This window comes from Sciurus carolinensis, chromosome 16 (assembly GCF_902686445.1).
Source record: "Sciurus carolinensis chromosome 16, mSciCar1.2, whole genome shotgun sequence".
NCBI classification, from domain to species: domain Eukaryota; kingdom Metazoa; phylum Chordata; class Mammalia; order Rodentia; family Sciuridae; genus Sciurus; species Sciurus carolinensis.
This window is the reverse complement of record NC_062228.1, coordinates 55,875,621-55,902,679: the sequence shown is the minus strand read 5'-3', so window position 1 is coordinate 55,902,679 and position 27,059 is coordinate 55,875,621. Positions and strand designations below refer to the sequence as shown.

Here is a 27,059-nt window from a genome sequence, read left to right as displayed (position 1 = left end):
GCCCCTCGGAAGGGCCCGCCCTCCTCCCTGACGTCACCGAGGCCCGCGCCAATTGGCCGACGGCACCATCGCTCGGGACACTTCCTCCTGGGCCGCCACTGCCGACTTAAACTTGGAGGGGGAAAAGAGCCACCCACGCCGTGCGACCCTCCCTTCCCCCCCCACCCCGCCTCCGGTAACGCCCCCTTCCCTGCGTCCCCCGATCGAACTTTGTTCTAACTTCCGCGACCTGTGAGATTCCCCCTTTCTACCCAGGCCCTGGGGACCCCTTCTGTCCATCCCTGGGTCGGTCGGAACCCTGGGATCCACTCGATCCCTGACTCAGATTCCTGCCCTGTACTCCCAAGGTGTTGGACCCCTCAGGGTCCCTTCTTAGGTTCTCCTCTGAGGGCCCTGGAACCCAGGATCCACTCTCCCCCTTCTTTTCAAGGGGCCTTTGGATCGCGGAGTTTCTTGGTCCCTGTAACCCTGACCCATTATTGCTTGGAATCTCTTGTTCGCTGGGTTCCCCGAGTCACTATTTCTTTCTGGTCTTCTGTGATCCCTCGATTTCTGCCGTGTGATCCTTTTCTCTCATTTCCCAGGATCCTGTCATCCCCGCATCTCTCAACCTGCCAGATTTCTCTTCTTGGTCCCTGCGATCCTACCACCAGCTCAGGAGATCCATCGGATCTAGGACCCGGGTTCCCAGGGCCCTCCCAGCCGGATCCCGGGTTGGCGCCGGGCGGGGGGTGCGGGCCAGCCCCCATGGCCGCCGCCGCCCCCTCCCATCCCGCCGGGCTCCCGGGTTCTCCCGGGCCGGGGTCTCCTCCACCCGCTGGCGGCTTGGAGCTGCAGTCGCCACCACCTCTGCTGGCCCAGGCTCCCGCCCCGGGCTCGGGGGTCTCCTTCCACATCCAGATCGGTCTGACACGCGAGTTTGTATTGCTGCCCGCCGCTTCAGAGTTGGCCCATGTGAAACAGCTGGCCTGTTCCATCGTGGACCAGAAGGTGAGTGTTTGGGGTTCCCCTATCCAGCTTGGGGAGAGAACCCAGGAGTGGGGTACTGTGGCCCCCTGGGGCCTGGCCTGCCTAAGGGAGAATGAGGGGATCTGGGTGACTTGAAGGGGAGACATTGGCTCCCAGTTGAGTCCTCACTTCACCATCCATTTGAAGGAGGCCTTGAGCAGGGGTGGGGAGCCCCAGAGATCTCCCCAAATTGCGAATCCTTGCATGTACTGTTTTCTGCAGGCAGTAGGGAGGAAGGATGGTGCCTGCCAGGTATAGAATGGGGACAAAGAGGCAGGTGGGGAAGCAGATGTGGAGGGACCTCCCCATCCAGGCCCATCCAGGGCCTCCCATTTGGTGGAAACAGTAGAAATTGAAGCCAGGCTGGTGGTGGTGATCGGGTGACACGTGTGGGTGTGGGTTGTGCACAAGTTGCCAGGGGCAAATGAGGGCTTAGGACCCAATTCCTGCCCTCCCCAGACATGAGGTGGTGCGGAGGAGCAGGCACCCCTTATGCACCCACAGAGTCTCTGGGGACCCTAGCCCCTCTCCTCATCACACTGTCCCCACCCTCCCCTCTGCTTCCTGAGGTATTATTGGCCCAGGGGTCATGGCAGGGAGGAACCAGGTAGAACTGGATACCTGAATCCTAGATTGTTAAAAGACTAGCAGGTTTCTGTGTTCAAATACCAGACTGTAAAAATGTTAGAATTGCAATCTAAGTATTAGAATATGCATCCTAAGTAATTGAATTCCTCTGAATTCAACTATTAGATTCGTAAGTTATTGAAATATTAAAACTTTAAAATGTTGAAATTTTAGATTCCTAGGTTGTAGGAACCCTAGAGTGTTAAAATGTGAGGCTTTTGGAATGCTGGATTGTTGAGATCCTTTGTGCTAAGATAGTTATATATTAGAATCCTAGCCAGGTGTGGTGGTCCATGCCTTTAATCCCAGCAACTGGGAGACAGAGACAGGAGGATTTTAAATTCAAGACCAACCTCATCAAATTAGCAAGGCCCTAAGCAACTTAGAAAGACTCTAACTCAAAACAAAAAATAAAAAGGGCTGGGGATGTAGCTCAATAATAAAGCATCCCTGGGTTCAATCCACAGTACAAAATAAAAAAAGAAATTAGAATACTAGTTTGTAAGACTCCTAGAACATAACCATATTAGACTACTGCTGACCTAGGTTATTGGAATCCTAAAACATATAGTCCTGGAATCTAGAGTATATAATTGAATAATGTGAGCATATTGGAATCCCAAAATACCCAGAATTTTCTCAGACCCCTGGAAATAAATCCTGTGGGCTTCAGAGAAACATCAGGAACTAGGCCAACTCCCTTATTTTACAGACAAGAAAACTAAAGTTTAGGTTTACTTTAGTTTAGGTGGTCAGGGCCAAAGTGATCCTGGTTCTCTGTGGAGGGAGAAGAGACAGGGCTTTGTCCACCAAACCCCCAAATCTAGCGGGCCCAGCTTCCACCCCCAACTCAGCCTGCCCCATGGGAAACCAGTATGGAATGGTGGGAAGCAGATTTTCCCCTGGGTGAAATTCTTTGTCCAACAGCTCAAATCCCCAGTCTTCCCGCTCCCCCTCCCCGTCCCCAACTTTATTTTTCTTCCCTCCCTGTCCAGGTGTTAGGGCCTCTTCCTTCCTTCTCGATGCCCCACCTGGGCAGTTTCACTTTCAGTTCTACCAGGTTTCATTTCCGGCGCCCCGTCCCCCTTCAAGGTGGGGACTGGACACCTGGGTCCTTTGAGTCGGGGGTGACAGGCACCCTCTACCTCCAGCTCCCTGGATCTCTAGCCCACCTCCCCACCCCCTCCCACAAGTTCTAATTCCCCTCCCAGCGCGCTGTGCTCCAGTGCTGGGCCGGGAGCCAGGTAACAGGGACAATAGATCCAGGAAGGAAGCTGGGGTGGGGGTGGGGGGTGGCGGACAGAGGAGGGGGTGCTCATTCAGGCGCACTCCCTTCCCTCCTCCAGCTCTGGAAAATTCTAGGTGTCCACGCTCCGGGAGCCATTAACCCTCCCACCGGCTGGCCAGTGCAGCCACCAGTCTCCGGCCAGTGCTCCCTCCCAGCACACCTGGGGCTCTGGCATCCTGCCCGGCTCGAGCTGGGGTTGGGAGGGGTCAGGCAGGAAGCCGGGGCTGCGGGGTCTCTGTTTCCGGGGAAAACCGCCTGCCCTGCTCTGGGAGGCTTCTGTAGGCAGCTCTGAGCTTTTCCGTCCCCACCTCCCTCTCCCGCCCCTCAGTTCCCGGAGTGTGGCTTCTACGGCCTTTACGACAAGATCCTGCTCTTCAAACATGACCCCACGTCCGCCAACCTCTTGCAACTGGTGCGCTCTGCGGGCGACATCCAGGAGGGCGACCTGGTGGAGGTGGTTCTGTCCGGTGAGAGGCAGTGGCCAGCCTAGGGGCGGGGCGTAGGACGGGGGCGGGGCATCTGGAGGAGGTGGGAGTGGGAGGACATTGGACTCAGGGGCTTTTGTTTTATTTTGTTTTGTTTTTTGCGTTTCTGGGAATCATGACCTCCTACCACCGAACCACACCCCCAGCCCCAGAAATGTGCCTTTTAAAAGTATAGGCCAGTGGTTCTTGTCCTGCTGCTGCAGATTAGAGTCACCTGAGGGCCTTCTGCAACTTGCCTCTCCCAACAAGATAGACGCGTTGTGGAGTTCGCCCAGCACTGGTGGGTGAAAGATTCACCTTCATGCGCGACTCCCCCAAACAACGCCGAGACCGAAGAGCCAGACAGTTACATAGCACTGCGTGATTGCATTTATGAAGCGCAAAGGCAGACAGATCAAAGCCCGGCTCGGCTACCCAGAACAACTCTGAGGCTGAGGCAGGAGAAGGCATATTCAAGGCCAACCTGGGCAACTTGGCAAGGCCATCTCAAAATAAAATCAAAAGGGCTGGGGATGTGGCGCGGTGGTAGAGCACTCCTGGATTCAATCCCCAGTTCTGCTCCGGGCGGTGGACACAAATGCAGTCAGGAGAGTGGAGACCCACCAGGGGTCCAAGGGACTTTTGGGAAATTGATTTATATCAGTCAGGATGCTGGTCACATGGTTTGTACAGTGAAAATTCGCGTATGTGCCATTTCCTGAACATATGTTATACTTGTTACTCTTGAATATCAAGTTCAAAATATTCTGATGTCTGTGCCTCCTCCCACTGAAATGCTCAATGAGGTCATAGTCTCTGCAAGATGAGATGAGACCTGGTCATCTGTATTTTTTAAAAAACCCCAGGTGGTTCTGATATGCAGCCAGAATTTAGTCCACTCGCCATACCCATTTTATGGGTGGGTAAGGTCTCTGCATCTTAGACAAGGCCTTCTTAAGAGTGGGGTGTCAAAAGCTGGGTGTGGCGGCTGCTGCAGGCCTGTAATCCCAAGGACTTGGGAGGCTGAGGCAGGAGAATCACAAGTTCAAGGCCAGCCTCAGCAATTTAGCAAGATCCTAAGCAACTTGGTGAGACCCTGTCTCAAAATAAAAAAATAAAAAGGGCTGGGGATGTGGTTCAGTGGTTAAATGCCCCCAGGGTTCAATCTCCATTACTCCCCGCAAAAAGAATGGGGTGTCTGCTTATTGTTGTGCTCAGGAAAATGTGGTAAGTGGATGAATGATGATTAGAAGTTTGGATTCACACATTTGGTGAACTCACACAGGCTTCCAACATCCTCTTAGAAGCTGGTAGCTCTTGAATATTTATCTTCACCTCGATCCCTCCTCTAAGCTGAATCCTGCTTACATATTTGTCCCCTTGACAGTTTTACTTGGCATCTCAGATATGGTCTGTACAGGAACAGAATTTTTTTGTTTTGTTTCTGTTTGGTGGTGCCAGGGATGGAACCCAGGGCCCGGCGCATGCTTGGCAATTGATCTGCCACTAGAAGGGCCCCAGCCCCAGCCCAAGACAGAACTCTTGGTTCCCTTCTTCTAAGCCTACTCGTCCTACAGTCTTCTCCATTTTGATGATAGGCATCAGCATTCAGCCAGGTGCTAAGGCCTCAAACCTCCAGGCATCCTTGATCCCTCTTTTTCTCTCACCTGTTCCTGCCATCCATCAGCAAACCTACTTGTCCTGTCTTTAACATACATCCTGAACCTGCTTCTTAGCACCCCCACTGGTCCAAGCTACTATCACATCCATCCTGGACTACTGTAGTTCGTAAGTCAGATCATGGCTCCTCAATATCCTTAAAATAAAACATAAATTCCTCTGCATGGCTCAAGACCACCTGTGATCTAGCTTCTCCCAGTTCTCTGAATTCATCTTTTTGTTTTGTTTTGGGGGTTCTGGGGTCAGGGTGCTCTACCACTGAGCTATATTTCCAGCCCTTTTAATTTTTATCTGAGTCAGGGTGTTGCTAATTACCCAGGCTGGCCTTAAACTTTTGATCTTCCTTCCTCAGCCTCCCAAGTAGCTGACCCCTGAGTTTGTCTCAGCACTGTCCTCCATACTTTCTCAGTCCCAACCATGTTTGCCTGCCTTCTGTCCCTTACACAGACCACGTTCCTTCCCACCTCAGGACCTTTGCACTTGCTGTTCTCTATGCCCTGATCTTTTTTATAGCTAGCTCCTTCTTGTTATTTGGATCCTAGTTTAGATGTCATTTCCTCATGGCAACCTGACTATCCATCAAGGGTTAGAAACTTCTCAGTAACATTTGATTTACTATACTGATTTATTGTCTTTAGAGTACTAGGCATTTTCTGAAATTTCCTTACTTATTTATGTGTTTATGTTTCTTGTCTGTCTCCCCAAAAGAAAGTCAGTGCCCTGAGAGCACAGTGTATGTATCTTGTCCATGACTTTAACCTGAGGGCATAAATAGTCCTTGGCACATAGAAGAGTTCCTTTCTGTTGCATAATAGCAGGAGTAATAGCTAAATATTGGACTGGAATTTTGGGGAAAAGAAATGAATAAGACTTTGTCCAAGAATGCAACTTTTAAAATAAGAGCTTGGGTGTAGGGATGTAGCTCCATGCTAGGTCTCTTGCCTGGTGTGTGCAAGGCCCTGGGAGGAGGGGGCCAAATCAGGTGAGAGCTAGCATTTACTTTCTGTGCTGGTATTGTTTGAAGGCCTATCATATGTTAATTCATTTAAACCTTAAAGAATCTTTGAGAAAATGTGTGCCCAGCCTGTTTTCCTAGGTACCCCTCAGGCCTTTGCCTACTGTCCTCTGGCCCCCCAATTTACCATTTTAACCCTTTTAAGGGTACAGTTCAGTAGTGTTAAGTACATCCACGCCACGGAGCACCCAATCTCCAGAACTGTTTCACCTTGCCAAAATGAAGCCGTCCACCCATTAAACAACTCCCCATGTCCCTTCCTCCCCGCCCCTGTCGTAGGTATGTAGGTATTTTGTCCGGGGATGGAGCTGGGGCAGAACGTAAGAAATGGAGGGAGGAAGGAGGGGGAGGTGGACAAATCTTGTCACAGGGAGACTTGTGGAAAACCTGGGAACGTGGGGCGGGAACAGCTGCAGCACCCCCTGACTCTAAGTCCTGCTCCTCCCTGCCGCCTGCAGCCTCCGCCACCTTTGAGGACTTCCAGATCCGCCCGCACGCCCTCACCGTGCACTCCTACCGAGCGCCTGCCTTCTGCGACCACTGCGGGGAGATGCTCTTCGGCCTGGTGCGCCAGGGCCTCAAGTGCGATGGTGAGGGCGAGGGGCTGGGCGGGGCCGACGCGGTGGGACTCCGAGGGCGAGGCCGTGGCTAGAGCTGGGGGAGGAGGGGCGGGGCTGGAGGCGGAGCTTGGGGCGGAGCCTCAAGGTGGAGCCTCAGAGCGAGGAGCACCCGCTGGGGAACAGACCTGGGGGGAATGTCCTGGGGCTCCAGGCAGAGGGCAGGCTTGTATCATCAGGGATCAGGCAGAGAAACAGATCCAGCAGGAGATGATATTAAGAGGTTTATCTGAAGGAATCGGCTTATAGGATTGCGGGGCTGGCCGTGCCTATGGGAATCCTCTGGACAGCCTGTGAGGGAGGGCCCAAGGGAACTCCCAGGCACAAACTGCTGTCCACAGGGAGAGCTCCTTCATCCCGGAAGTCTCAGCTCTGTTCTTTAAACCTTTCCATTGATTGAATCAGGCCCATCAATTAAATAGGCCAACGTATCTCACCACTGTCGACTCTGTAGACTTTACCCCCATCTACCAAATACCTTCAGAGCAACGCCTAGATTAGTGCTGGAGTAACTGGGGGCGCTAGCCAAGCCAAGTTGACACAGCTGACCGTCAAAGCCCACACCTCGTCAAGCTGGCACCTGACCTTGTTTGCTAGGACAGCTGTAGCAGAAGATCACAGGCTGGGGGGGGGGGGGGCTTCAATAAAGTGAGGGGCAGAACTAAGAGTGGGAGCAGAAGCCGTTTTGAGGCTCTGGTGTCCAGAGAGTGATGAGGCAGGGGTGGAGCTTTGGAGGTGACCTTGGAGGTGTCCATTGTTGGGGTGGGAAGGGAAGGGGTGGGGTGAAAAGCATGATACAGGATCTGGGGGTGGACCTTGGGGGAAAGTGGGGTTATTAGAGGGAATCAAGGACAGGGTCTGGAAATTGGTGCTTAGGGGTGTAGTGCCTTTTGGAGAAAGTTGGGAGGTATGGAGGAGGAGGAACAGAGCCTCTGGGGTGAGAGGCGGAAGCGGCGCAGGCTATGTCTCTGACCGTCTGGCGCCCCCCGCAGGCTGCGGGTTGAACTACCACAAGCGCTGTGCCTTCAGCATCCCCAACAACTGCAGCGGGGCCCGCAAGCGGCGCCTCTCGTCCACATCTCTGGCCAGTGGTCATTCAGTGCGCCTGGGCAGCTCCGAGTCTCTGCCCTGCACTGCTGAAGAGCTGGTAAGGAAATAGAGAACCGGCGGGGTGGGGCTGCGGGGCTGGGGCCTGGGAGCAATGAACTGATGTGGCCTTCCCACTTTGGCCGCCCCGTAGAGCCGTAGCACCACTGAACTCCTGCCTCGACGCCCACCCTCTTCCTCCTCCTCCTCTTCCGCCTCATTCTACACTGGCCGCCCCATTGAATTGGATAAGATGCTGCTCTCCAAGGTCAAGGTGCCTCACACCTTCCTCATCCACAGCTACACGCGGCCCACTGTTTGCCAGGCTTGCAAGAAACTTCTCAAGGGCCTCTTCCGCCAGGGTCTGCAGTGCAAAGGTTAGCTGGGCCCCAACTGGGAGGAGAGACAGCGCCTGGACCTCCCTCAACCCCCAATCTGAGTTGTGGGACAGAAGAATCTCAGTATTCTGATCCTTAGTAGCACAGGACCTCAGAAAGGGAGTTCTCTGAATCCTGAAGTTCTGGAAGTTTTGGAATTCTGGAATCCTGGAAGCTTGGAAATCTAGATGCATAACACACTTAGCATTGAATTCCCAAACTAATGAACCTGAGAATTCTAGAATCAGAGAAACTTAGAAATAAGATTCAAGAATTTGGGAATCAGAATTTAGCTAAAATAACCACAGAACTTTAGACTGTAAATCTTAGAACTGCTGAGTTATAGATTTTCAGAGCATTAGAATTTTAGAATAATGGAACTTGAGAATAATGGAAGCCTGGAAGGATTACTTTTGAGAGTCTCAGAAATCTAGAATCATGTACACTTGGAAGCATTAAATCCTAGACTTTTAGAACTCTATATGCTAGAATTTTAAACCATCAAATTCTAGAATCTTAGATGTATAGAACCCTAGAACCTCAAAGTCATTTGATTCTGGAGGCTCAGAAGTCGAGAACTGTGTGTAGTATTATTAAATGTTAGAGTTTATGTAAAATTCTAAACTCTTGGACTTTAAGAAGTCTTGGGCTGGGATATAGCTCAGTTGGTAGAATGCTTGCTTTGCAAGCACAAAGCCCTGGGTTCAATCCCCAGCACTGCCAAAAAAAAAAAAAAAAAAAAAAAAAAAAGTCTTAGAGGTCTAGAATCATAGAAGAAGATTCATGGATTTGCAGCATTCTAGAAAGTTGGATGGGAAACACTGGAGACTTAGAATTCCAGAATCACACTACTAAAAACTGGGTTTTCAGTAAATTCTAGAATCTTTGATATATAATGTTCTAGAATCTGGTTCTCAACCATGGGCGATTTTGTCCCCGGGGGACCTTGGCAATGGTTGGAGACATTTTCATACCAGGATGATGCCCACTGTCATCCAGTGGGTAGAGAACAGGGAGGCTGCACAAAAATGGAATTATCCAGCCCAAAATGTTAATAGTGCCAAAGATTGAGAAACCCAGCTCTACAGGGTTCAAAGCCCAGAGTCACAGGATGTTAGAACCCGCTACATTAGATAATTTTAGGAGTCTAAGTTAATGGAAACCTACAATTGTAGACCTTTGGATCTGTAGAGCCTTAGGGCTTCTGTGACTCCCACTTAATCCGATCTCCCCATAGTTAAGGAAGCCATGGCCCAAAGTGGGGAAAAGCTAAACCCACACAGCAAGAACAGTCTCTTCTGAGCCTGGGAGTTGAATGAAATTTCAGCCCTTGAACTTCTCATCCCCACGTCCCTTTTCCTGTCCTCCTCCCAGACTGCAAGTTTAATTGTCACAAACGCTGTGCCACCCGTGTCCCTAATGACTGTCTGGGGGAGGCGCTTATCAACGGAGGTAAGAGACTGGGGTCCCTGGAAGGAAAGGGGGGTGGGCAGCACTGGGTGGAGTCTCCTCTGATGCCCTGTCCCCCCAGATGTGCCAATGGAGGAGGCCACCGATTTCAGTGAGGCTGATAAGAGTGCCCTTGTGGACGAGGCTGACGACTCTGGTGTCATCCCTGGCTCCCACTCGGAGAATGCCCTCCATGCCAGTGAGGAGGAGGAAGGCGAGGGAGACAAGGCTCAGAGGTACCCATGGGTCCCCCAAGGGGCCTTTCCCCATAGCAAGCCTCAATGGCCCCATCTCTACAATGGGCTGACATTGCCTTGATTTAAATTTTCCCAGTTCCTGAGGCAAACCTTTTAAAGCACCAAAACTTTAAGTTTAACCTTTTTTCTACTGAGTGTGTAGCTCAGTGGTAGCGTACTCCTGGGTTTAATTCCCAGTATAGAAAAAAAAAAGGTTTTTTTTTTGTTCTCATACTAAATCCCTCCTGTGAGGATCATTGTCCCCATTTCCAGGTTAGAAGATGGAGGCTCAGGGGCTTTAGCCAATGATTAGTAAGGGAGAGGAGCTGAGGCTTCCCCCAGAGGACCAGGACAGCATGAACTCAAGGGAAGTGGCAGGCTGCTTCCACGGATGCCCCAAGAACTCTTCAATGACCTTCTGGGCCTGACTCTAAGCAAAGGGACGTGAATAAAACAGGTAGAACTGTGTTCACATAGCGTGGAGAGACAGCTAATAAACAAGTGCATCCAGGGCCTCAGGGAGCAGTAACTGCTGCACAGAAGCACTGAGGGGCTGGGCCACTGGCTTCCCCCGTGGTGACCCACTTGCGTAGCTTGCTCCAGGCCCTGGGTTTGATCCCAGTCCTGCCATAATGAATAGAGCAACAAGAAGTGTTGGAGAACAGGGGGTGTGCTGTTTTAGTTAGGGTATTAAAGGAGACCTGTCTGAAGCGGTGACACTTGAGAAGAGGGAAGGCGGTAGGAAGCCTTGGGGAAGATGCCTGGGAGCAAAACCTTCCAAGCAGAGGCAACACTGAGTGCAGAGACCTGAGATGGGACCAAGCAAGTTCCAGGAACAGCAAGGAGTCTGTGTGCATGGAGCAGAGAGGGCGAGGGAAGAGGGTGGGATGTGAGGTGGGAGAGGGGATGGGTCACAGTGATCACAGAAAGTTCCATGCTGTGCCCCAAATTCCCTTTCTCCCTGGCCTTTCCTGGGAGCATGTAGTAACACAATAATGGGCTGTTAGAGCTAGACCTTCAGAGACTTGGGACAGGGACAGGGGCGCTGGGAGAAGCAGCCCATTTCACAGATGAGGAAGCTGAATCTTAAAGAGGAAATGAGAAGTGCCAAGGGCACCCAGGGCCCTGAACAAGCACAGAAGTTGTCAGTCCTGGAACTGGGCAGCCACTTATCTGTAGACCTGCCTCTCCTCACTGTAACGATGGCATCCACACGGAGCAAGGAACCGAGGCACGCAGCAGTTGAATCACTTGCCCAATGTCACACAGCTGACTTCATCATTGCTGGGCTAAATACTAATGAACACTTAGTGGAGGTCCCCGTGGTAAGCTCCTTAGAAAGGTTTCCACCTCTTGTAGTAAGCCCCGTGAGGGGAGAAACTGAGGCACGAAAGGATTAGGTAATTTTCTAGGCAGCCTATCTGTGGAACTTGCAGTGCATGCTAGTCACTAGACATGTGCCACTAGACACATCTCCATCCTGGAACTGGCCTCTTCATGTATCCCTCTCAAGAGTCCCCTTTCTGGCTGGGTGTGTGGCGCACGCCTGTAATCCCAGCGGCTCAGGAGGCTGAGGCAGGAGGATCGTGAGTTCAAAACTGGTCTTTCCTATAGTTTAGCGAGTCCCTAAACAACTCAGCAAGACTCTATCTCTAAATAAAATATTAAAAGGGCTGGGGATATGGCAGAGTGGTTGAGCGCCCCTTTCTTCAATCCCTGGTACCCCCCGCAAAAAAAGGGTCTCCTTCCTCACTATGGGAAATCCGCCAAGGTTGCAACCCCGCCCCCCAACTCCCAGACTGTCCAGAGGTGCCCCCTGTGGCACCAGGCAGTATGGCCATTTTCTGCACGTGCCTTCTCACCCCTTCCTCTACCCTCCACAGCTCCCTGGGCTACATCCCCCTGATGAGGGTAGTGCAGTCAGTGCGACACACGACTCGTAAATCCAGCACAACGCTGCGCGAGGGTTGGGTGGTGCATTACAGCAACAAGGATACGCTGGTGAGTGGGTGGGGCGGGGCTCAGGTTAGGGGCGGGCCGAAATAGCCTGGTGGGCGGGCCTGGAAGCAGAGCCAGGGGGCTGTGGGTTGTAAGAGTGGGGCGAGGCCCAAGGCAGGAGTTGGAGCCCGATTGGACCTTGGGGAAAAGCTTCTAAAGGGGAAGGGTCAGGTGGTGCTGTGCCACATCTAGTTTAGGGACGGGGGTTATCAAGTGGGACCAGGTGAGGTGAGGCAAGAAAGGTTAAGGGAAGGGGTTGCAGTAGTGGACCGCAGGGAGAGGGGCCGTGGCGGCCAGGCTGGAGAGGGGCTGTGGGTGGGGCTAAGGTGGGTGGAGTCAGGGCTGGGAGGGGTGGGTGGAGTCAGGGGTGGGTGGGGCTGGGCTTGGGGTCCCCGGGTTTTCATGCAGGCAGAGCTAGAATTAGGGTGGGCGAGAGAGTGAGGAGGGGTTTGAGAACCAGGATTGAGAACCAGGAGGGCAAGGTCAAGGCTGCGGTGGGGCCAAGTGGGCGTGGTGGTGAAGGACCAGGTTGGGGAGGAGCTTTAGACCGGGATCACCCAGCTGCACAGGACCAGACCGCCTGGCGGCCAACCTCACCCTCCCAAACGTCTCCCCATCAGAGGAAGCGGCACTACTGGCGCCTAGACTGCAAATGCATCACGCTCTTCCAGAACAACACGACCAACAGATACTACAAGGTGGGTCTTCCGTCCCCCAGCGGCCCCAGACTCCCTCTTTGCCCGCCTCCTTCCCCACTCTCCTTGCCCTCGGTTACTCCACTGAGGTCTCGAGAATCACACCGTCCCTACCGCAGCTTCCCTGCTTCCAATCCATCAAAAGGACCAACATTTGATTCTGCCCCACCGCTTTCCAGCTGGGCAGCCCAGGGCAAGTTCCTTCACCTCTGTGCCTCGCATCTTTCACCTGTAAAAGGTCTCACTGGGACTCAGGGCTGCTGCGATAATCCACGTAAGGTGATTAGCTAAAAGGGTCTGGCATGTGTAAAGTTCCCGGGAACCATCAGCCTGTTATTATTACTTTAGAATTTGCTTATTTATATTTCTCAGTCTTCATCACCCCCTCCTATGCCAGCACCATGTTCCAGCCACTGTTTCCACTGGGCTGGTCACAGCAATCTCTGTAGTGGGTCTTTGCTTGTGCCTTGGCAGCCACCGTCTCCCCACACAGCAGCCAGAGGAGTCTTTAAGACTGTCAAAGCCTCAGTGGCTCCCACTGCCCTTAGAATAGAAGCCCAGGCTCCCTGCCAGTACGTGCCATGGGCTGGTTCCTCCCCATCCTTCCTGCCTTGGTCAGACCCTGCCGGTTCTGTCTGTCTTACTGCCTGGCTTACTGCCTACCTAAGTCGTTGGTCTTTCTGTCCTTCCTCCCCTTCTTTCCTTTCTCTTTCAAAACTTTTCCCACCCCATGGTGCTTTTTTTTTTTTTCTTTTTTTCCTGCTATCAGGATGGAACCCTGGGGCCCTTAACCACTGAGCCACATCTCCAACCCTTTTTTATTTTTTATTTTTATTTTTTTTGAGACAGGCTCTCTCTAAGCTGCTTAGAGCCTCCCTAAATTGCTGAGACTGGCTTTGAACTTGTAGTCCTCCTGCTTCAGCCTCCCCAAACACGTGCTACCACACCTGGCCCATGGTGCCTTTTCTCCCAGCCCCCTTCCTGTCCCCTGTCCTAATCTTGTCCTATCTCATCTGCTCCCACACACAGCCAGAGGCTGCCCCTCCCCTGCTCAAAACCCTTCAGTGGCTCCCTAGGGCCCTCAGACAAAGTCCAGGCTTCTCTTTGTGGTCCACAAGGCCCTGTGTGCCTTCATTTCCTTCATTTATTCATCAAGCATTTATTAAACACCTCGTGTGTGCCAGGCACTGTGCCATGAGATGGCATCACCGGAGCACAGTGAGCCTTTCCTGGGGCCTTCGGACGTGCTGCCAGCTGGCCTCTTCTGCTGGGAGCCTTTCCTGCCACTTTGTGCAAACAGGCCTGTCTGCTTGATGCTGGCTCCCGTGTGCCCCTCTGAGGGAGCCCCAGGGCCGCCTGGGGTCCTTACCTGCACTGCTTCCTTGTCCTGCCAGGAAATTCCGCTGTCAGAAATCCTCACGGTAGAGACCGCCCAGAACTTCAGCCTCGTGCCTCCAGGCACCAACCCACACTGCTTCGAGATTGTCACTGCCAACGCCACCTACTTTGTGGGCGAGACTCCCGGCGGGGCCCCCGGTGGGCCGAGCGGGCAAGGTGCTGAGGCTGCCCGAGGTTGGGAGACAGCCATCCGCCAGGCCCTGATGCCCGTCATCCTCCAGGACGCACCCAGCGCCCCAGGCCATGCACCCCACAGTAAGTCCCCAGCCGGGCCCCTGCCAGGATGGATCTGGAAGGGCTTGGTAGGACCCTGAGGAAGGTAGGTGACGGTGGGGCTGGGAATGTGACCACTGGGCTCAGGGCTGAGTTAAGATCTCTGTCAAGCTCTGACCGATGTGTGGCCTTGGGCACGTCAGGTCCCCTGTCTGTGCCTGTCAGATGCGACAATGGCTCCTCGTGCGTTTCCCTGAGGGCCTCCTCTGTTCAACCTATGCTGGGCAGTGCTTGGGACACAGCTCAAGACCTGCTCTCACCCTCCCAGTGGGGCCGAATACCTGTCCCCAAACAGCGATGACACAGTGAAGGCAGGACCAGGGCAGGGGAGCCAGGGGGCTGGAAGAGCCCAGGTGGGTGCCTGAGCCCATCTGCGAGTCAGGAGGGCTTCCTGGAGGAGGCAGAAAGGGCAGGACGGGGAAAGCAAGTGGGAAATCCCTTCAGACTTGGGAGAGGGTGGTCAGGGAATATTAGTTCCCAAATGGCCAGTGTGGTACAGCCAGGAGGCAGGAGAGCACTTGCTGGGAACGAGGTTCAGCGAAGAGGCCAGCGTGCTGGGAACGCCCAGCAGCTCAGGAGGGGCTGGAGTCAGTAGATGGGGACTTGACTGTGCTTTGGAGGCCAGTTAGGGGCCCTGGGCTTCCTCCCAGGCTCTGGGGAGCCTTACGTCAGCTTTGTACTTCAGCAAGATCCCCCTGGCTTCCCCTGAAGGGTGAGTAGTAGGGAACAGGACTGGGGTAGGGAAGCCAGGCCAGAGTCTGGGGGCAGTTTGAATGGGGGGTGGGGAGCAGGGGCCTAGAGTGGGCTGTGGGCAGGTGGGAGAAGAGAGACTTCAAATGGTAGAAGGATCAGGACTTTGGAAATGTCTGGCTCTGGTTGGGTTTGCAGTGGGGCAAATTCAGGGGAAGTTGCTAGAATCAGTCTGGACTTTCCCTCCAAGCCTCAATTTCCTTCTCTGTAAAATGGGATTGGTGTGCCTCCCTGGGTGCTGGGATCCCTGGGTAAAATGCTCAGCATATGGTTTGTGGCATCACTTCTTCAACCCCTCAGGGTATCTTATTACTCCTCCCAGTGACCCTAGGAGGGAGGTCCTTTTATTATTCACATTTTCTAGATGAGGAGACTAAGGTTCAGGGGCGGCCAGGTCATAGTCCTGTGCAAAGATGCACCATGATTCCAACCTGGGTGGTCTGGCTCCAGTGGCAGCCTTTGAAGGGATGGGTGAAGACAATCTTGAGCCTGGGGTCCCCTCACCTCCGCTCTCCCCTCATCCCAGGACAAGCATCTCTGAGCATCTCTGTGTCCAACAGCCAGATCCAGGAGAATGTGGTAAGATTCCCGCCCACACTAGATGCCTTCCCCCTCCCATGCAGCCTCCGGTCTCCTGTCTCCGTGGCCTCCTAACTCCATTTTCACCCCTGCCCCTCCTGTCCCCACCCTGCAGGACATCGCCACTGTCTACCAGATCTTCCCAGATGAGGTGCTGGGCTCAGGGCAGTTTGGAGTGGTCTATGGAGGTAAGGGCCCTTCTGAGCCAAGTCAGGGGCTGGGCAGAGCCTGTCTGCCTGGGCTCCCTTTTGGCCACATGCTCCCCCCCTGTTTTGATTGGCTGAGAAAGCTCCATTCTGGGGGCGCTAGGTTGTAGGCCCCACTTTGTCCATGGAAAAACTGACGGGCTTGGGCTGGGGTTGAGGCTCAGTGGCAGAGCATTTGCCAGCATGTGTGAGGCACTGGGTTCGGTCCCAGCAGCACATAAAAGAACTAAATAACCAAAATAAAGGTGTCGTGTCCATCTACAACTAAAACAAAACAGACAAAAACCGGCGCGCTTGCCTCCTGCACTCTGATCGGACACAGAGCTAGATCCTTGATTCTCATTGGTTCTACTCTAGTTTCCCAGGTTCGTTCCCTCCTCCAAACTCTCTTACTTTCCTTCATTCCACTTTACTTCCTCCATCCCCCTGTCACATTGGGGACATTTCAGAGCCACCTGGATGGCCTTCCATCACCTTTGCCCACCTGGCTGGGTCGTCGCGGTAGGGGGTGAGCACCTCCTGCAGGTCTGGGCGGCCTTATTCCCTCATCTCTTACCTCTCCTTCCCTGTTCCTCAGGAAAGCACCGGAAGACTGGCAGGGATGTGGCAGTGAAGGTCATTGACAAATTGCGCTTCCCCACCAAGCAGGAGAGCCAGCTGCGGAATGAAGTGGCTATTCTCCAGGTGAACACCGGGGACTGTGGAGCCGCTATGCCCTGCCCAAGAAAGGCCTTCCCATCCTGCTTCTTTCTTTCAAAAGGCATCTGGCTTAGTCAGGGAGAGCTTCCTGGAGGAGGGGACATGTGTGCTGAGACTGAGGGGGCGAGGTGTTCTGAGCAGAGGGACCAGGCCTGTGCAAAGGCCTGGGGGTGAGAGAGGGCATGAGGTCTCTCAGGAAGGAGGGGGTGGGAGGAGAGGCCAGGGAAGAGGGTGGGGCTAGGCCCAGTGGGTTTTCTCCTGAAGGTAGAAGAAATTCTGAGGGATAGGGGTGTAGCCCAGTGGTAGAGGGTTTGCCTAGCATGTGGGAGGCCCTCAGGACCACAAAAAAGAAAAAAAAAAAAATACTAATAAAAAAATACATAGCCAGACATGGTGGTACACACCAGCTTGGGAGGCTGAGGCAGGAGGATCACAAGTTTGAGGCCATCCTCAGTAACTTAGTGATATTTGAGACCCTGTGTCAAAATAAAAACCCAAGAAGGCCCCTAAGGGATGTGACTCGGTGGTTAAGTGCCCCTGGGTTCAATCCCTAGGATCACATAATATTAGTAATAATAATAATAGCAAAATTTTTTAAAAAGGATTTTGAGCAACGGAAGACAGGCTCGGGAGTAGACTTCAGAAAACTCCCTCTAGCTGCCATCTGTGGTGGGAAGGGATGGGATGAATCTGGAGCTCAGGGAGGAAGGGACCTGAGCAGAAGTGAGGTTAGGGCAGAGCAGGCCTGTGGGGAAGGGGAGGGCTACAGATTTAACAATGTAGACATGACGGACATGAAAAGACCAAATGGAAAACTAAACAAAACCCAGAGTCACAGACAGACCAAGCTCTCTCTCCCACCCTCCTGCACCACCCCAGGGACGTCCTTCTGCTTTGTGGTCCACCTGCCTCCGCGGCTGACCCTCTGGGGTCTGAGTTCACGTGACCTGGGCCCTGACCCTGTCCCCTTCCAACCCCGCAGAGTCTGCGGCACCCCGGGATCGTAAACCTGGAGTGCATGTTCGAGACGCCCGAGAAGGTGTTTGTGGTGATGGAGAAGCTGCACGGCGACATGCTGGAGATGATCCTCTCCAGCGAGAAGGGCCGGCTGCCCGAGCGCCTCACCAAGTTCCTCATCACCCAGGTGAGCGCCCCCACGCGGCGGCCCTGGTGCCTGCGGGTGCTGGCCGCAGATAAAGAAGAGAACACCCGGAAAAAAAAATAGAGGGACAATAATAGTTTTTAAGAACCATAATAATAAAAAGGCTCCTAGACTAATAATAATTAAACAATAGATTAGCAACTAGAAAAATAATAGAGCAGTAACAATAGCTATTATTATTATAGAAAAATAATAACAGATGAGTCAGGCTCTGCCCCTGACTTTACCCACCTAGAAAAGGGGGGAAAGAGGCCTTTTCCCCCGCTCTGTCATTCAGTCAATCATCTGTTAAATTCTTAGACAAACTGCTTGGTCCCATACTGGGCAGTGCTGGGGAAACAGTGGTAAACCAAGACAGCTTCAGCCCTAGATAGCATCACCCAGTGCCCGCAGGGCTGGCACAGGGGAGGTTGAGCCTGACCATCATAAATTACCGTGGTCACTGACATTTATAGAGCACTCACAGCTGGGCAACTCTTTAACTCATGTAATCTTTTAGTAACCTATGTGGAGGTGCTATTATTACCATCACTCCTCTTTTCTAGCTGAAAAAACCAAGGTTCAGAAATGTCAAGTAACTTACCCAGGGTCACACAGCATCTGTGCTTTTAATTAGTAATGTCAAATTAATTTATTTTCATACAGAGTGTATATGTGGGGCCATTTTAATTGGTTTTCCATCATAGCATTGTGTGTTGTTCTGTCTGTACTCTTTTCACTTTAACAGTAGTTGAGTTATATCTTGATGTAAAGCACCAAATCCCCCGCTGATGGCCACGGCCATATAAGTTGTTTTACCTTTTGCACCATTATAAAGCACATCCTGTACATCCATCACAAACATGGAACCCAGGGGCACTTACCACAGAGCCACATCCCCAGCTCTTTTTATTTTTTTTATTGAGACAAGGTTTCACTAAGGTGCTGAGACTGACTTTGAACTTGTGACCCTCCTGCCTAAGTCTCGAGAGTTGCTGGGATTTCAGGTGCACGCCACCTTGCCCGGCTTGGTGGGAGAATTTCACGAGAGCACATTTCAGGTAGTAGACTTTTGATTCTTGAGAAACGTGTGCTAAAAGTTATTTTTAAAGATGTTGTTCTCTAAAATCTCTAAAATAACTGGATTTCATTCTTTAAAATCCTTTTCAATCTTTACTCCCACAAATAGAGTCCTATTTTCTTACTCCTAATCAACACTAAATAAAAGTAATTGTTTTTTTGTGAGGGGAATACTGGGGGTTGAACCCAAGGGTGCTTAACCCCTGAGCCACATCCTCAGTCATTTTTATTTATTTTATTATTTTTTAAATTTTAAGACAGAGTCTCACTAGGTTTCTTTCAGCCTCACTAAGTTGCTGAGGCTGGCTTTGAACCTTCTATCCTCTGACCTCAGCCTCCCGAGCTGCCGAGATTACAGGTGTGCACCACTGGGCCTGGCCATTTTTCTACTTCTTATGACTTTATTTGGCAGTTTAAAAATTACAGATGAGGCTCAGCATATTGTCAAGTTTATTGACCTTTTTTTTTTTTTTTCCTTTGATGTTCCTGTTGCATGTTTTTCAACTGGATGTTCTTTTGCTTATTGAGTCTTAAGAATTCTTCATCTGTGAAGAATCGTAGATCTTTGTCACTTACCCTGTTTGGGTTCTTTGATTCCAGTATTTACTTGCCTTTTTGTTTTCATTGTGACTTTTTTCAGAGGGTTTTAACTTTTCAGTGTTAAATGTCCCTATTGCAGTTTCTGGGTTTCCCATGCTTTCTAGAAGGGCTTCCCATGTGGCTGGGACACACCTTATTCTGAGACCTTTTTTTTTTTGGTACTGGGGTGTGAGCCCAGGGGTGCTTAACCACTGAGCCACATCCCCAGCCCTATTTTTTTTTTTTTTATATTTTTTGTTATAAATGGACATGATACCTTTATTTTACTTATTTGTATGTGGTGCTGAGGATCGAACCCAGTGCCTCACGTGTGCTAGGCAAGCGCTCTACCACTGAGCTACAGCCCCAGCCCTTTATTGTATTTTATTTAGAGACAGGGTCTCGCTGAGTTGATTAGGGCCTCATTAAGTTTCGAGGCTGGGTTTGAGCTCACGGTCCTCCTGCTTCAGCCTCCCGAGTGGCTGGGACTGCAGGCAGGTGCACCTGCTGCCAGCCGAGACATCTCCTTTGTTTGCAAAGCGCCCTGTGCTGTGCTTCCTTTGCCCAGGCCCAGCACCTTCACCATCTCCTGCAGGTGCCTGTGTTTATCAGGCTGGCTTGTGGGGTGGGACCAAGAGCCAGGGAGGCAGGTGCTGGAGACTTTAGGTGGGGAGAGGGAAGGCAATGCTGTTGGCACTTGAAGTAGTTTCCTTTTCTGGTCTTCCTTTCCTTCCTGCCTTTTCTCCTGCTCTCTCCTCTTTCTCTCTCTTCCCCCACAGATTTCCACTCTCTGGGCTCTGGCCTGCTCCACCTCTCAGTCCTGTGCTAAGTTCTTTATGTCATGAACTTATTTAGGCCTCACCACCCTCTGAGGTAGGTATCATCATAACCCCATTTCATAGACGAAGAAACTGAGATTGAGGGAGACGCCAGGCTCTCCCGAGGTCGCACAGCTGGGCAGCCGCTGTTTTTCAACTGGATGTTCTTTTGTTTATCTGGGTCTCTCCAGCTGCCATTTGTCCTTGTTCACCGTGTTCACTGAGAGACAAGTGAACCACCCAAAAATCTGGAGGTGACAAGTACACATTCATCTTTCCATCTCGGTCTCACATGAGAAATGAGTCCGTAGAATGAGGAACGGGGACCACAGTGCTGGCTTTCAGTGTTTCCTTCAGAAAAAGTCATCGAGTGACATCAGGATAAATACAGAAATTTAATTCTTAGATGTAGGTGACAACTGCAGGCTTACGTGGCTCTGGGCTTCCTGTACATTTGGCATTTGGTTTGGTTTGCACAGAATGGAGGCAGAATCATAGTGCCCACAGGTAGGTGGCTGCAAAGGCTAACCAGTTTTGTTTTGCTTTAATCAGCTCACCTTGCCACCTTAAAGCATGTTCATGAATAGATGCAGCTTTGAGACACACACACAAACATATTTACCTGCAGGCCATTGTAAAAATGATAACCGATAATAACAGCAGTAATGCAGCAGGCCCCTTAGCTAAGATTTCAGTTACGAACAGTCAACTGCAGCTTGAAAATAATAAGTGGAAAAGTCAGAAATAAACAATTCATACTTTTTTTTTTTTTTTTTTTTTTGTTCCAGGGATTGAACCCAGGGATGCTCAGTGTGGCACTGAGCCACATCCCCAACCCTTTTTATTTTGAGATAGGGTCTTACTAAATTACTTAGGGCCTTGCTAAGTTACTGAGGCTGGCCCCCAACTTGTGATCCTCCTGCCTCAGCCTCCCAGTTTGCTGGGATCATAGGCATGCATCACCATGGCCAGTTTCCATGGGACATCTTAAAATACTTCCTGGGATTTCTAGCCAAGCATGGTAGTACATATCTGTAATCCCAGAAACTTGAAAGACTGAGACCTGAGGATTGCAAGTTCAAGGCCAACCTCATCCACTTAGTGAGACCTTGGCTCATAATTAAAAAAAAAGGCTAGGGATGTTGCTCAGTGTCCCAGGGTTCAATCCCCAGTATCAAAAATTAAGGTGGGGGGAGGATTTCTGCAGTTTGCATGCAGCCCTTTCTGTACCAGGCACTCGCTCAAGCACTAAACCACTCATTTAGACTTCACAGGAGTCTCTGGGGTGGGTATTATTATTACCCCCATTTTACAGATGGAAAACTGAGCCCAGTGAGGTGAAGTGACTTGCTCACAATCATAAGTCAGTAAGTGCAGAAAAACCACCAGGTTTTCCACTAGGGCAGGTGGCTCCAAAATCTGCCCACCTCTCGAGAGTTACCTCTAGGATATAACCCATGTCAAGTTTCTGCTGTTTGTAGTTTGTATTGCTTTCTATTACGGTTTTTTAGAGGGTTAAAATATGTTAAGAAAACTTACACTATAGAACCTTCTTGAAAGTCCTTGTTCTGTTCATAGCTCTTTAGGAGTTTACCAGATGCTAGAGGGTCTCAGGTTGCCCCCAGACCCTCCACCCTAGCCCACCTGCTAGAGTTCTGGACCCAATTCTTAGCTCTTGGGTGTAAATGACTCTGGGGTTCTGAGATCCTTGGTGTTTGGACACCGCCCCTAACCTGGGGAGGCTTCTTCAGGGACACAGAGCAAGGCATGGATGGGGTTAGGAGTGCGGGCTGCCCAGGGCTGACTCCAGGGCAGTGCCTTCTGCCTTTCTCACTGCTCTGTCTCCTCAGATCCTGGTGGCTTTGAGACACCTTCACTTCAAGAACATCGTCCACTGTGACTTGAAACCAGAAAACGTGTTGCTGGCGTCAGCTGACCCATTTCCTCAGGTCAGTCATGTCCCCTCCTGATTTGGGGAGGTCCAGTCCATTGGTGGATGGGGACTGTAATAAACAAGATACAGGTGTAGCTGTGGGTGCGGGATCTTGGAACCCAAGAAGACAATGGTTTAGATAAGATAGAGGCTTGTTTCTCACTTCTGTAGGATCTGGCATAAGCATTCTGGGGCTGCAAAGGCTGTTCTATCTGTTCTATAGTCTTGGGGACCAGGCTTCCTGCTATCTTGCAGCCTCTCTGTTGGGGTGCTGGCCTTCCTGACCCATGATGGGCCCTCATGTCATCTGCATTCTTGCTAGGAAAAATGAGGAAAGAAAAGAGGTAGAAGAAATGGGCACACCCCTTTCTTTCACTAAGGTGGTACTTAGAAGTTGCAGCATCACTTCAACTTATGTCCTATTGGCCAGGGCTTGATCACATGGTCCTGGGCTGCAAGGGATGCTGGGAAATGTAGTCTTTATTCTGGGTTGTCTTGTAGACCACAAAATTGAGGACTTTTTGAAGAGAGAAGCAGAGAACAAATACCAGTGAATAGCTATGGTCCTGATAGGGAAAAGGTTTTTGACAAGTCTCCCTTATGGGAGGAACCAACTTGGGCAGGGTGAGGCCATAATAGCTATAATTTATTAAGTACCTACTGTGTATTTGGGCCTGTAGTTACAGGTTCTTGTCTGGTCCTTCCACATCCCTGTGGAGTTTTTACTTTGTTGTCTGTTTATTGAAGATCCTGTCTGTGCCCAGGGGATGGCCATCTGTATCAGTAGTTGGGGGCAGGGGTTGCCTCCCCCCCACTCGCCCAGGGACATTTGATGTCGTTGGAGACAGTTTTGGTAGTCACAACTGTGGCAGGGGGAGGGTTGCTCCTGGCATCTAGGGACACTGCTGAACATCCTACAGTGCCTAGGACATTCCTCCACAGCAGTGAATCATCTGGCCCTGAATGTCAGGAGTGCCAAGCTTGAGAAACTCTGGTTTAGAGCAGCGATTTCCACAAGAAATACAATGCATGCCAGAGATAGAATTTACTTTTGTGTGTTTGTGTGGTGCTGGGGATGGAACCCAGGGCTGCTCTACCACTGAGCACCCCCCAGCCTTTTTTTTTTTTTTTTTTACTTTGAGACAGGGTCTTGTGAAGTTGTTGAAGTGTCCTTGAACTTGATCCTCTTGCCTTAGCCTCCCAAGTCACTAGGTTTACAGGCATGTGCCCAGTCCGCGAGCAGCACTTTAAACACTTGATCCTGTTGAGTCCCCAGAAAGCCCGAGAAGAGGCTGCTACATACATCCCCTATACAGATGACAAAACCAAGGTTGGAGGGATTAGGTCCTTCGCCCGAGATCCCCAAGGCCTATTCTGTTAGACACTGCTCCTAACATGTCGCATGTGTTCCACCATACATCCACCCCTTAAGGTGGGGACAGTTGTGATCTCCACAGTGCAGAAGAGAGGGGAGGCTGAGACCCATACTGGGAGGTAGAGGTATAACTTCAGGGACATTTATTGAGTGTTTGCTGCTTGCTGGGCACTGTCCTGGGCTTTGGTGGGTTAATTCACATAGCCCTTTGAGAGCGGGCTGTTCTTCTTCTCCTCCTCATTGAGATGAGGAAACTGAGGCACAGAGAGGGAAAGTCTCTGGATCCAAACCAGCATTTGATTTTCTTTGAAATACCATGGCGAGTGGCGGGTGGTGGGTGGCATCCTCATAGCCTCCACCTGTCACGCTCTGCAGGTGAAGCTGTGCGACTTCGGCTTCGCACGCATCATCGGAGAGAAGTCCTTCCGACGCTCTGTGGTGGGCACACCTGCCTACCTAGCACCCGAGGTGCTGCTCAACCAGGGCTACAACCGCTCCCTGGACATGTGGTCGGTGGGCGTGATCATGTATGTCAGCCTCAGTGGCACATTCCCCTTCAACGAGGACGAGGACATAAACGATCAGATCCAGAACGCTGCGTTCATGTACCCAGCCAGCCCCTGGAGCCACATCTCAGCTGGAGGTGAGCGCTGAGGCTTGGCAGGGAGGCACGGGTGGTGGGCGGGGCCAAGGAGGCGGGGCCGCAAGAGTGAAGATCCTGAGGCTGCTGGTGCAGAGAATTCAGCCTCTGCTTGGTCTGGACCACAGGAGGGGCCGTACTGTAAGTGGTGGGATGAGACTAGGAACTCATAGAACCGGTGTCCTGGAGACTCATAGAACCCGTGTCCCCTAGGTTATGTGGGTTAGAAAACGAAGCTCCGCCAGGCATGGTGACGCACGCCTGTAATCCTAGCAGCTCAGGAGGCTAAGGCAGGAGGATCTCAAGTTCAAGTCCAACCTCAACCACTTAGTGAGATCCTATCTCAAATTAAATATAAAGAGGACTGAGGATGTGGCTTAATGGTTGAGCGCCCCTGCGTTCAATTCCCCAGTACAAAAAACAAAAAAACAAAAACAAACAAAAACACAAAACTCCACAAGAGTGCTTAGATTGATATTGGGAGTCCTGGGTACCAAGGGAGACTCGGCCTGTTGGGTAAGAGCTAGCAAGGGATGGGACCTGAGGAAGCCAAAGGAATGGGGTGGCTTAGAAGGGGGCACACCCTCCCAAGGTAGTCATTAGAGTCTGGAACCCTGTGTGACTAGGAGACCAATCCCTGGCAGATACTAAGAGGTGACTTCTCAGAAAGCTCAGAGTGAAAGCTTGTCCTCCAAGGCTTCTTACTGAGGAGAGGGCCTCAGATGAGCGCTGGATCATTTTAAACCCCTGACACTCAATAATCCTCTTCACTAAGAATGGGCCTCAGCCCCCGGGCCTTCTGCAGGCAGCAGTGACTACCGACTATTTGATAATATGAAAGGTTTTCATTTTGCTTTTTTGAATATGACCAGTGATAGTTGGATTTCTACAAACCAGCATGATGTGAAATTTCTACTTGAAATATATATGTGAATTTTTAAAAAGCAGGTGAATGTAACACAAAATTTTATCAAGTTTCTTTTCCATATGTTAAACATTCACATTCACATTTTTATTTATTTAGTTTTCTTTTTGTGGTGCTGGGGATGAAACTCAGGACTTCAGGCATGCTCACCAAGCACTCTACTACCCAGCCCTAGTTCACTTTTTAAATTAAAAAAAAAAAAAAAAAAAAAAAAATATATATATATATATATATATATATATATATATATATATATATATATATTTGAAACTGGGTCTTCCTAGGTTTCCCAGGCTGGTCATGATCTCTTAAAGAGATCCTCCTGGGGGAAAAACAAAAAAGGATCCTCCTGCCTCAGCCTCTCCTGTAGTGGGGACTAGAGGCATGTGCCACTGTACCCAGCTCCCTGTTCACATTTTTAAACATAGTTAAGGGTCTACAGTGAAAATCCTCTTTCACTCCTTTGTTTGCTGTTCTTTCCAAAAGGCAATGGCAATGGCATTAGACATGATGTGAGATATGTATATCATATATGCTTTGCCCTCACAATAGATTTTGGTTATAAATGACTTGAGTTAAAGAAAAATATTAAATGGAGAATAGTGCTGGTGAGCCTGTACTATTGTGACGATGATATGGAAATGGGGGAACTGAGGTAGAGAATTAGCGAAACGTATAGGAACAAGTGTGCACGCACGGAGGAGACCATTTCGTAATTTAATGACAAAATCAAAATCTGTAGGCATGTGATTGGCACAGCTGAGCCCCCCTAGCCCCCTCAGCTAGGCAGGTAGGCCGCGTGGCCTGGTGGGAGGAGGCGCCCCTCACCGCGCAGGACCTGAACTCTTGTCTTCTGCGCAGCCATCGATCTCATCAACAACCTGCTGCAGGTGAAGATGCGCAAGCGCTACAGCGTGGACAAGTCTCTCAGCCACCCCTGGTTACAGGTGCTGCTGCGGGGCGGGTTGACACTTTGGCGGGGTTGGAGGGGTATAGGTCTCCCATTGGCTAGGCTGTGAAAGGGGTGGAGCCAAGTAGTTGGGCAGGTTGCGTAGGGCGGGGCGGCACCTTCACAGGTGTGGGTGGTACCCTGGCACGGCAGAGCACCGGCGCTGCTCTGCCTCCAGTTGGCTGCCCATGTTGCGGCCCAAGCTAATCCCAGTTCTCCCGGGCCCAGGAGTACCAGACGTGGCTGGACCTCCGAGAGCTGGAGGGGAAGATGGGCGAGCGGTACATCACACACGAGAGCGACGATGCGCGCTGGGAGCAGTTCCTGGCAGAGCACCCGCTGCCTGGCCCCGGGCTACCTGCCTACGGGGAGCTCGGAGGCACCCGTTCACCACCCGACCACGAGATGCAGGGACTGGCTGAGCGCATCAGCGTCCTCTGAGGCCCCGTGTCCCCGCCTTGTCGCCTTTTGGAGCAGCCTTCCATACCATCCCAGCAACAAACTGTTGAAGGGGAACTGGCTTTCTGCGCACACGGATGGGACGTCAGCAGGGGGCTGCGGTGGAGGAGTTATTCCCAAAGGCCCCTCTCCCTCTCCCAGCAATTAAAATGGACTCATCTCTGGCCCCATGGCCTTGGTCTCTGAGGCTCGGCACTGAATCATTAGCCTCCACCTGTTCACAAGGTGGAGGTCAGGAAGGAAGACTGCCGGCACAAGAGGGAGGCAGGAGGTGGGGAGGAGTTTTGGGAGGAGGACTAGCTGGGGAATTGAAGGGGAAAGAGCATGACATGGGGGTGGGCAGAGGAGCTGGAGCAAAGCACAGAAGCGCCTCCACTTCGGTGGGGTGACAGCTGATAAAACCTCCTTAAGTCAAAAATGCATTTAATCCACCCACTTTTTATCAAGCATCACAATAGCAACAGAGTTCACTGTTGTTTCCCCTCAGGATCATGGGGGTGCTGCCCAAGTCTGTTCTACATATTATTAGTCTGGGAAAAGAGCAAAATTCAAAATCTGAAGCCCATTTCTACTAGGGTGCCATGCTAAAAGTTGAAATATCGTAAGCCAGACCATGAGCACAAGTGTGGTCCTACTAGAAGCCTCACTGATAAAATTTTCTTTCATCTTCCATCTTCCTTCTTCCCTTCTTTCCTTCTTTTACACTATAGGAGAT

At 51.2% G+C, this 27,059-nt stretch overlaps 1 protein-coding gene across 2 annotated transcripts; it reads left to right on the top strand.

The window, feature by feature from the left end:
• Positions 1-75: 75 nt before the first annotated feature.
• On the top strand, positions 76-27,010 carry Prkd2 (protein kinase D2). 2 transcript variants are annotated; one of them, XM_047529638.1, is made up of 20 exons: positions 76-175; positions 585-683; positions 714-990; positions 3,252-3,390; positions 6,541-6,672; positions 7,692-7,846; positions 7,940-8,162; positions 9,537-9,614; positions 9,694-9,847; positions 11,731-11,848; positions 12,466-12,543; positions 13,935-14,193; positions 15,488-15,540; positions 15,656-15,728; positions 16,324-16,430; positions 17,428-17,589; positions 21,914-22,012; positions 23,747-24,014; positions 25,798-25,883; positions 26,114-27,010. In XM_047529638.1, the coding sequence occupies exons 3-20, from the start codon at positions 748-750 to the stop codon at positions 26,324-26,326; spliced, it is 2,640 nt and encodes an 879-aa protein (XP_047385594.1). In that variant the 5' UTR covers positions 76-175; positions 585-683; positions 714-747; the 3' UTR covers positions 26,327-27,010. The 2 variants fall into 2 exon arrangements, with proteins under 2 accessions (XP_047385594.1, XP_047385595.1); XM_047529639.1 differs by lacking the exon at positions 76-175 and having other exon boundaries at positions 240-683.
• Positions 27,011-27,059: the final 49 nt, after the last annotated feature.

Bases quoted from the DNA above. Each gene is read 5' to 3' on its own strand.
- Prkd2 (XM_047529638.1), top strand. From the start codon at position 748: ATGGCCGCCGCCGCCCCCTCCCATCCCGCCGGGCTCCCGGGTTCTCCC. The intron at 6,673-7,691 runs GTGAGGGCGAGG...CGCCCCCCGCAG, and splicing joins CCAGGGCCTCAAGTGCGATG to GCTGCGGGTTGAACTACCAC. The intron at 15,729-16,323 runs GTAAGGGCCCTT...CCTGTTCCTCAG, and splicing joins GTTTGGAGTGGTCTATGGAG to GAAAGCACCGGAAGACTGGC.